This window comes from Setaria viridis, chromosome 9, assembly GCF_005286985.2.
Source record: "Setaria viridis chromosome 9, Setaria_viridis_v4.0, whole genome shotgun sequence".
NCBI lineage: Eukaryota > Viridiplantae > Streptophyta > Magnoliopsida > Poales > Poaceae > Setaria > Setaria viridis.
The window spans coordinates 29934889-29945440 of NC_048271.2; the positions used below are offsets into that span (position 1 = coordinate 29934889).

The window sequence follows — 10552 nt, forward strand, 5'->3', positions numbered from 1 at the left end:
TAGTGTCAAAACAATAAAAGACGTAGAAAATTATAGAAAATAGCTTTCACCTTGACATGGCGGAGAGTGGTGCGGTTACCCATTCCACAAGCAGAATGAAGTTAGAGCACCATAGTTCTTAAACCTGCACAATGAAAGCAAGTCTGAGTACACTTATGCATGGTACTCAGCAAATCCTTGCGTTGAAATTATAGAAAATGCAAGGGTGATCAAAAAAAGGATATGTGGTTTGTTTTACCTAGAAGTCTATTTTATGCATGGTAAGGTGAATTTTGGAAAAAGAAAAGAAGGAAGCACTTTCATTGAGTTGTTGGCCCTAGAGGGGGCCCTAGAGACTAATTGGGTCCCTCTGGCCCTGCTTACACCTTGTTCCAAAATTACTCTCTTAGAGCCTCGGCCCTATCTCACAAGCACTCAAGTTATAGAACACATGATTCTCTAATCAACGGGAACTTTGACTATGTGGGCTCATGACCATGAGTCTCGGCTAGCCCATACCTTTGCACTAGGTGGTACTGACCTATAAGATCTATATCCGCTGGTAATCTCTAGACAATATCCCCTAAGCCCATCCACAGATATACTGGGGTCTAAATAGGGGAGACTATCATCCTCTATGCGGATATCCTCTCGAAAAAGTGTGCACAAGCAAATAAATGGGGCCTCTGCGCCAGGGTCTCTGAGTCAGCCCGTGCCGACTACACCTAGGACTATGCGAAGGTCTTGTTCCAAAAAATCTGTTGCCCACTGTGACCCCTTTGATGGATTCTAGGTTCAACTAGCGGGGTGTGAACCAGGACCTCACATAAATAGGTACTCCCGAAGGCTGTACCTTTTTCGGATCACATTTTATAACATCTTAAGCTGTGGATAGCCGGATATGGTCCTTCTCTTGGTACGGTCAATGTTAGTGCATACAGTAATCTCTAAAAGCAAAGATAGCTTGTACGAAACAAGCGAAGTGAATTAAATCGGCGTATTGGCATTCTGCTTGAAAATAAAATAATACATAGATCTCATTGAGTCCACTTCTACCGAAATCAAACATGAAAACAGCAATGCGCAGTCGTTGAAGAAAAAGAAACAAGATCATAATCCATTTTGAGCAGCGAAGATCAAGAGTTAGATGTTTCAGACTCTAGGTCCTATTTGGCAGAGCTCCCAGAGTTGATTCTTTGTTGAGCTCTGCCAAACAGTTTTTCAAAGAAAGTGATTCTTTGGTGATTTTGTGAAGTGATTGTGTAAAATGAACTAAGGGCCCATTTGTTTAGTTGGAATTGGGTGGAATTGGAATTAGTTTTCAATGTTGGCATGTTTGGCTCCACCGGAATTAGAAACAGTCTTTCCTCAAGTTTCCAGCATCTGAATGATTAGCCTGCGACCACCTACTGGGTAATTTTCTTAGAGAGCATCTTGGTGAGGAAAACTCTAGGTTTGTGGATTTGGTTTAGAGATTTTTGGTGCAACAAAATGTACCGGTGGTTCGCGAAGCATCTGGCTTACTGGTCATCTCCCATTCCCGTCGTCGAGAGACTAAAAGAACTATAGCATGCCAGAAACGGGTCGACAAGAGCTGACGACAGCCATGCAGCACCTTTATGAAAGTCAGTACCATCCCGTTAAGGACATGTTTTGTTGCCCCAGGGCTCAACCCTGGATAGGCGGTGGAAACTACCAAGTTGGAGTACGGCAGGGGTAGAGGGAATTTAGAAAATAAAATAAAATAAAAATAAATAAGTAGAGGCACTTCTCTAACATGCATGTTGATCGCTTTTGTATAAGTGGCCCTATAGCCCTTTTTATAGCCCCCTAGGGGGACAGGTCTGTCAGTGAGGATTGTGAGAAGATGCAAGCTATGACACGGGATTTCTTTTAGAACTTGTATACGTCGAAGGGCAATGCTAATATGTCAGCGGTGCTAGATCACGTCCTATCAAAGGTCTGTTTCTATTGTTGCTTCCTATGGGGGTACATTACAACAAATCTTCTTTTTCTGCAGCATTGCTTCCCTAAGGAGAGAGAGGGATTATTAGTCCGAGCTATGGTTCCTGCATCGAAAGGATTCAAATAACGTACCAAAGGATCTATCTATAGAAAGATCTAGATCTCTATCATCATCTATCTCTATATCTAAATACTATAGAAATCGAAGCCTGTCCCCGACGACAGGACCCAGCGCAACACTACTATGCCCTATTGAAAGCGTTGTCAACAATACATTAGGAATGTGAGGCATTTTTCGACACCAATTGGGCTCTACCTTCCTTCTTTACCTCCTCGACCTCCGCCTCTGCCGGATCGAGATAGACGAAAAAGGGGCAATGATTGTTCATTGCGTTGGTATTCCTAGAGGATTTCCTCTGTCCCCTATCTTGATGAACCGGAAGTGAGAAGGGGTAGGTGAATTAAGGGGTTCTTATGTGTTGCCATCAATTGGATTACCCTGATCCCAAAAGAAATTTGTTTGTGCTTAAGCCGAGTGCTTTATCAAGGCAAGCTTCTCTTTCTTTCGCTAATGAAGTTCATAGAAAGTGGAAAAGTAATTCAGTTTCGAGGGTAAACCACTCACTAGCGTAGAAATCTATATACTAGAAGCAGTGGCGGATCCAGAAACGGGCTTCGCCCCGGGCTAACTAATATAAGGCTTAAAATCTTACTAGCCATGCACTACTAGATATAACATATTTTTCAAAGAGCACAAATAATTATATAATTCTTTAGATTCCAGTGTTGAACCAATAGACTCAAACAATACATAGAACATTGAAGGTAGAAAAGTACCAAATTAAGAGTCTTCCATGAAAAGAAAGAACCATACATGTCTTTATGAATTAACACCACTTCCACTTGTTTCGATGTCCTCAATTCTACATAAGACTCAATCACTCAAAGTTATTTCTCCATTCTAATCAAGTTCAATCCGTGGTCTTTTTTGCTCAACCCGGCTCTCTACACTTTCGGCACTACTCTTTTTAGCATAGTATTTCTCCATTCTAAGTTATGATTATGAAATGTTGCAATTGCAAACTAAGACCCAATCACTCAAATACTTCCTGCTCAAATCAATGAAATGAAATATTCATTATCATTACTTTGCATAGAAATAGCAATTTCAAAAAAAAATGCATACCGGAGGGAGAAATTTGAACAGGTGAACAGGGGCCGGCCGGCGGCTGCCGGCGTGGCCTGGGGGCGCCGGGCGTGGGCGGCTGGGCGCGCCACGCGCCGCCAGCGGGGGCCCGGGGGGGGGGGGGGGGGTGACGCCGGGCGTGGGCGCGCCGCGCGCGGCCGGCGAGGCAGCGGCCAGCGGGGGCCGGGGGGCGGGCCGGCGGGCGGCGGCCTACCGGCGGGGGCGTGGCCGCGCGGGGCCGCAAGTGACGGCGCACGGGTGGCCGGCGGGGGCACGGCCAAGCGGGGCCGCGGGTGGCGGCGCGCGGGCGGCCAGCGGGGGTGCGGCCGTGGGTGGCGGCGTGCGGGGGGCCGGCGGCGGGGCCGCGGGTGGCGGCGCGTAGGCGGCCGGCGGGGGCGCGGGGCGCCGGGTGGCGGCGCGCCGGGGCCGCGGGGGCGCGGGGCGTGGCCGACGGCGAGCTGGGCGGGCGCTGCCTGGCGGCGAGTCGGGCAACACTGGAGTCGGGGGAGGGCGCACCGTGCACGCGCACAGGGGCCGGCCGGAGGCAGTGCTAGGGTAACGGGGAGTTGCTGGCCCGCCTGAGCGCCTGGGCTAACTTCTCTTCGGGGTGGGCTAATGGGCCAAAAAGCCTTTTTATACTATTTTTATGAAGAAGTTTTCCACTGCTCTTGGGCCTCACCCCGGGCTGCAGCCCGGGGCCCAGATCCGCCCCTGACTAGAAGCGTGGGGACATTCCGACCCAAAAAAACAGAAATCGTTTCTCCCCCGACCCCCGACTCGCCTCTCTCCTATGCCGCCATCCCCCGACTCCTCCCCCCTGTGCCGCCGCCTCCTGCGCCATGGCCCCCTCCTCCGACGCCCTCTCCGGCGCCTCCTCCGGTGCCGCATGGGGTGTGCCAGCATCCCCTGGCGCCGCACCCGAGAAGCAGCCCGCTCTTGGGCGCCGCGACGGATGCCTGGCTGATGTAGAGGAACTACAACACGAGGACAAGCACCTCGTAGCGGATGGAGCTGATGGGGATGACGAGCTCTAGCACAGCCCCCGCGGCACAGGCGGCGCCGGGGGAGCCGAGTGCCACCGCCAGCGGCGGGGGCGACTGGTGGTTGGGGTCGAGGCCACAGAAGAGCTTGCGGAAGAAGAGGCTGTGGGTGGCGAGGATGCAGCGGTAGGCATGAACGAGGCGGCCCTCGACGCTGAAGGCAACATCGCTGAAGGCCTGCCCATTGATGAGCAACGGATTTTGGAGAGATTTGTCGGGAGAAGCATGCAGCGCGCAGGATGGCAAGAAAGGAGGCCGGCCGGGCAACTGTGGAGGGAGGAAGACGATGAAAAAGCTAGCTAGGGAGAGGGGAGGGTGGAGAGGCGTGCGCTCACTGCCACCAGCCTCGGTCCCTTTCGCGCTACAGGGAAGGAACGTTGTGGCGTTGTGGTTCGTGGGCGGGGCCATGGCAGTGGTTGCGATGGCGGCCATGGTGGCAGCGCCACCTCACCGTGCGGCGGCAGTCGCTGTCAGCTCCACGCTTGTGGCAGCGTCCATGATAGGCTTGGTCTGTCCTTTGCATGGTGGTGCTGGTAGCCGCGCAACAAGGTTGCGGCGGCGAGCAGATTACAGCCACGGCGAGCAGGCTTCAGGCACTCGGCGTTGCCGTATGCCAAGAGAGACGTGGCCGACGACGGCAAGTGGTGGCTGCCCGAGGCAGAGTTAGGAAGAGTGAGAGAGAGGTGAGAGTTCGGATGAGAGAGAAAGTAGCTTAGAAGGATGAAAGAGAGAAAGCTTGGATGGTGGAAACTTCATATATTACTAATAATGCATCCAAACAACATTTGGAATTTAATTCTAAGAAAAACTTTCTCGATATATTCAAACAAGAAAATTCAATTCAATCAAATTCTATGGAATTCCATTTCCCATGGAATCTAATTGCTAGAATAAGATTCATGGAATGAGATTCAATTCCAGGGAAACAAACAGGCCCTAAGAGGATTTGAGTTGAGAAAAGTAGCTTCGTCTGATTCTGTGGAGTGATTCACCATCCTGATTTTAAGAGTTTATGCTAGAGAATTACTTTCAGCCACATGATCAATTCTCTCAGAGAATCAGCTCCCATAAAAAATCAAAATCAGATTGGACTCTACCAAACAGCCACTAAAGATGTTAGCATGTGAATTCAGGTGGTGTTTGGATGTGGATTTGGAATAGGAAAGGGATAGACTCCCTCTATTCCATAATGTTTGATGTTGGTTAGTTTAATTTCAAACAAACCAATGTCAAATAATAAGAAACAGAGGTGGCATCATATACGAGCATTGGGTTTAAGATGTGGGTTGTGGTTCAGGAAATTATCTTTCTTATCCTCCTTTTCCCATGTTTCTAACACCACCTCATTGTGCTCAAGGATGTGACTTGCCTTTTCGTTCGTTCGTTGGCGGTCAAAGTTATTACTTGTCAGTGGAACCATCTAGGTTTCTCCCTAGTGGCCTAGTAGTGTGTGATGATGTCTTGTGAAACTCCAGCACTTTACGCCTCAGCTCATGCTGCAGATGAGTTAGGGGGGTGTTTGATACCAACCGCTAAAGTTTAACACCTGTCACATCGGATATTTGATACTAATTAGGAGTATTAAATATAGGCTAATTACAAAACTAATTACACAGATGGAGTCTAATTCGCGAGATGAATCTATTAAGCCTAATTAGTCCATGATTTGACAACGTGGTGCTACAGTAACCATTTGCTAATGATGGATTAATTAGGCTTAATAGAATCGTTCGCGAATTAGTCCAGAGGTCTGCCATTAGTTTTATAATTAGCTCATATTTAGTCCTCCTAATTAGCATCCGAACATCCGATGTGATACTGTTAAAGTTTAGTAATTAGTATCAAACACTCCCTAAATAACTTCAGCTCAGGCAGGCATAGATTACTGCAGATATTACGACTCCGCAGCACATCCGCAGAGGTTACCCGTCATGGCACGCACGCAGTGAGCACGGCCTGCACCTGCAAGGCTGCAGTGCAAGAGAGATCCAGGTTGATTTGTGCTGGTACGCAGTGAGGTACATCATCATCAGTAACCGCGACTGCAATGTCCGTAGGCGCCCCACAAAGCTACGATCCGCAGCAGAGAGGACAGGAGCAGTGTGCCATGGGGATTTGAAAAAGGGAAAGCCGCCGCAGACAGCGCACGTGAAGGGCCATCTCATCCCAAAGATTCACTCGGCCGCCTTTACGAAACCGGCGCCCCTTCTTCGTCGGCAACTCTCTAGATGACCGTTGTCCGGATCCAAAGTTGCCAAACAACTAGCTCCCTTTCTTGGCTTTCGTTCAGCACAAGCACCAAACGATGAGATTTTATCCGTAGTATATGTAATAAGGCACGCTCCTGATGAGCAGAGGTTCATTTTCCTGCTGACGAGCAAAAGGCACTACTGCATCAGAGCATCTATTCCTCCAGTTCAGTTCAGGCTACACATCAAAAGCATTATCATCTTTTTATACATGGATGCGTTTAAAACAAAAGGATGGCACGCTTTCCATATTATACTGATGTCTTTTTTCCCCTATTCAGCTAGTTTGCGAAGTTAAATCTCACACACCCTTTATGAGAAGTACAAAAAGATTCGCTTCATAGCTGATAAGCAAAAGGCACAGAATCGATTCCATCGCTTCAATTTAGCCTACATCAAAGCCTCCTTTTCGGGGGAAAGGTTCATAAGCTCTTTACATGGAGGTGTTTGGAACAAAAGACTAGTTAACACATGTTCTCCAAATGAACCATTTTTCATTGAGCCAATTACCAACTCACTTTGAGACAGTTCCAAGCGGAATACTTCGTTCCACTCGTATTAATGTCCCACTGTAAAAGAGAGTAGTTTAACGACTACAGCCAAGCGCATTAGCTTTACCACCAACTACAAGAGCACCTCAATTACAACAACATGGGAGTGAGGAACAAGAAAAAAAAAATGAAGTACAGTACATCACCATGATCAATGCCTTTGTCTACAGCAGCAGTTCTTCACTCTATCAGCCCCACTTCATGCTCCATTAGAAACCAGAGGCTTCCATCCATCCAAGCACATCCCTTGATCTTCTCACAGCCTCACAATCACAATGCCATCACCAGGACAGCCACACATGCTGCCACAGCTCCCTGTGTCCATCTCCACCAACCCTAGCAAGAGCAAGCACAAGCACAGACAAGGGGTACACCTCAGCAGATGAGCAAAGTTCCAGTTGGAAGGGCATCAGAGAAGATAGGCAGGCCACTGGAGAATCGTTCTCCACATTCATGATTGCAGGGGTATCTGACTGATGATCGCTCAGCAAACAGGTTATGCTTGCCAGCTGCGATTTATGGGCGATCCCGCATTTTAGCGACTGTTAATGGCTATTTACTCATATATTTGTTTGGTTTGTGCTTTTTAAAAGAAGACCAGAGAATCGTGTCGATAGCGATGCAGAGTGTCACATCTAATCACCTTAAGGCCATATTCGTTCTATGGTTGGTCGTTACAGAATATGCAAAATCTCAAATTACTGTTCAAGTTTTCAATCACACAATGTTCGAACTCGTGGAATGTTCCTTTATGTAATGACATTCGCTAGTGCTACGTGAAGCATTAGGCATGACGCGATCCTTTCAAAGTTGCTCAAACACTTTTTTTTAAAAAAAAACCAACATTTCAGTAAAATCAAGTCAATGTCATCCTAATGCAAGAACCTTTCCAACAAATTCACGATAAACCTTTTCCTTAAAATGAGTATTGATACCGAAGCAACCATGTAAAAACTATATGATTAACAAGAGAGCAGAGTACAGCAATGCAGAGCTCACCATTGTCGCCTTGCCGGCGGCCGAGATGCTGTAGTACCCGCCGTTGTCCGATCCGTAGCCGTGGGCATTGTACACGCCACCGCCGGTAATGCCACCACCACCGGAGGAGGAGGGGGTGTTGTCCTGCGGCAGGCGGTAGGAAAGCTCGTACGCCGGCGTGCCGTCGGGCCTGAAGAGTCCGTAGTTCCGCTCGGAGGTGGGCCCGGGCTTCATGTTCTCATTGAAGAGCGCGAACATGTAGACGCGCATCGGCGTCGCCGGCCGCAGTGGCGTGCCCTTCCCCTGCGCCACGAGCCGCATCACGTTGCCGTTGTACCTCGCGGCGTTCTGCGGCGTGGCACCGGTCTCGTTGGCGTCGCCTGCCGACGGCCACCCGGTCTCGGACACGCGCACCTCCACCGCCCGCGCCGCCGCGCTGTTGGCTGCCGCGATGGCGTGGTACACGGCGTCCACCTGCGCGGCTAGCATGTTGGTGTAGTGCAGCCCGGACCCCGGGTCAGCGACGCCGGCGTGGCCGGGCTCCAGCAGCGCGTACTCTAGGTCCACGCCGGTGGGCTCCTCGGCGTAGGCGAAGTAGGGGTAGGCATTGACGAGGAACGGCGAGCCCGCGCGTGCGTGGAAGTCGAGGATGGGGCAGAGCGTCGGGAGGAGGTCCTTGCGGAAGTAGGCCGACGAGGGCGGGTACGATGTCGCCAGCACGCCCAGGTTGTGCGCGGTGGTGACGGCGATCTGCTTGTCCAGGCCGGCCTGCGCGAGCGCGTCGTGGAGGCACTGCATCGCCGGGAGGAGGTACCTGGTCAGCGAGGAGCTGTTGGCGCCGGTGAGCACCTCGTTGCCGACGGTGAGGAAGGCGATCTTGGTGGCCGGGAGCGCCGGGGCGATGTTGGAGCGGACCCAGGAGGCGGCGCCGGCGGGGGTGGAGACCGTCGCGAGGCACTCGTCCGGGACGCCGACGACGAGCTCGACGCCCGTGTTGGCGAAGGCGCGGGTGGTGGCAGGGTCGGCATCGTAGAGGCGGACGCGGCCGACGCCAAGGGAGGCGAGGATGTGCGGCACCGAGGTGGCCGGCGGGAGGTTGTTGCCGACGCGGCCGTAGCTGATGCCCAGCAGCGCCGAGGACGTGGCCTCAGGGGTGGACGGGAGCAGGAGGAGCAGGGCTGCCAGGAGATGGAGGAGCGCCGCCATTGCGCGTGACGGCACTGAGCGTGCAGAGAGAAGCTTGAGCTTTAGCTGGAGTGCGTGCTGCTGAGTGGTGGAGTGGGGACTGCGGAGAGTGAGAGCGTGCGAGTGAGCTGGAGAGATTTGGCTTGGAGCGGCTGAAGCGTTGCGGGTTTGGGTCTTGTTTAGTTGCTAAAGTTTAGAGGTGCCAAATTATTGTTACAGTACTGTAGCACACTGTAGCGTTTTGTTTGTATTTGTAAATTATTGTCCAAATATTGACTAATTAGGCTCAAAAGATTTGTCTCGCAAAGTATAACAAAACTGTGCAATTAATTTTTAATTTCGTCTACATTTAGTACTCCATGCATGTACCGTAAATTTGATGTGATGGGGAATCTTCTTTTACATAGTGCCAAAGTTGGGAGTTGGGGGTGAACTAAACAAGGGCGGGCTTGGTGGTGGGAGCTAATGGAGTCCGACTGGTCGGAAGACATCCGCGGCCGACCCGCTGACCTGTTTTAATTAGAGCATCTGGAATCACCTCATAAATATTTCCCAATAATTAACTTATGAAATATCTTAATATCTTTTTCATCGTTATTGAAAAAGTTGCTTTCGGAAATGGTCCGAATTCAACTACTGTATAACCATATGCTGTTATAGTTGATGCAATAGCCCACTTGCTTTGTTTGGAAATGGACTCGATATACAGAGTATTGGGTAGCGAGGGGTGCTAGGCCTTTCTTCGCAAGCGTGGATCAGGGATGGCTTGGATGGTGAAATTTTCAATGGTTGAGTGCAAATCAGGGATAGATCACCACCTATTAGGTAATTTATTGGGAGAGTCACAACTTCTACTTTATTTGGAGAAAGTTATGGTGACTTCTTGATTTGTTTCAATAATAATTAGGAAAAGGGAAAAGTAAAGGGCTACTGCTAGAGTACGATTTTTTCACCAACTCTCCGAATATGGTAGTTGAATTGGGGGATGGAGAATCGCTGAAGATGCTCTTTTTTACTTCCTGCGCCTTATTAAAAATAATTGGGTCTGCTGGGCTGGAAGCAAACAGGCTCCTGGCCCATCGTACTTATGGAGCGGGCCGTTATTTGTTTCTTTATGATGGACCGAATATTGCTTGCAGGTTGACTGTTTCAGTTTTGCATGGAACCGACTAGTAAAACTGCTGAGAATTGAAACCATCTCATGGTTAAAGAAAGAGTAGTAGGTTATTATACCAAATGACAGTTAACCTTGGAGACATGCTTGCTCAAGCACAACGCTACTAAGCACTGGCGGATCCAGAAACGGACTCCGTCCCGGGCTAACTAATATAAGGCTTAAAATCTTATCAGCCATGCACTACTAGATATAACATATTTTTCAAAGAGTACAAATAATTATATAATTCTCTAGATTCCAGT

General features: G+C 49.7%; 1 protein-coding gene across 1 annotated transcript; it reads right to left on the reverse strand.

Moving 5' to 3' along the window:
- Positions 1 to 6891: 6891 nt before the first annotated feature.
- Positions 6892 to 9273, reverse strand: LOC117835017 (glucan endo-1,3-beta-glucosidase 11). Its single transcript, XM_034714366.2, has 2 exons — positions 7970 to 9273; positions 6892 to 7306 (listed from the first exon to the last, which is right to left on the reverse strand). Exons 1-2 carry the CDS (start codon positions 9152 to 9154, stop codon positions 7241 to 7243), a joined length of 1251 nt encoding a protein of 416 aa, XP_034570257.1. The 5' UTR covers positions 9155 to 9273; the 3' UTR covers positions 6892 to 7240.
- Between the last annotated feature and the right edge of the window lie 1279 nt (positions 9274 to 10552).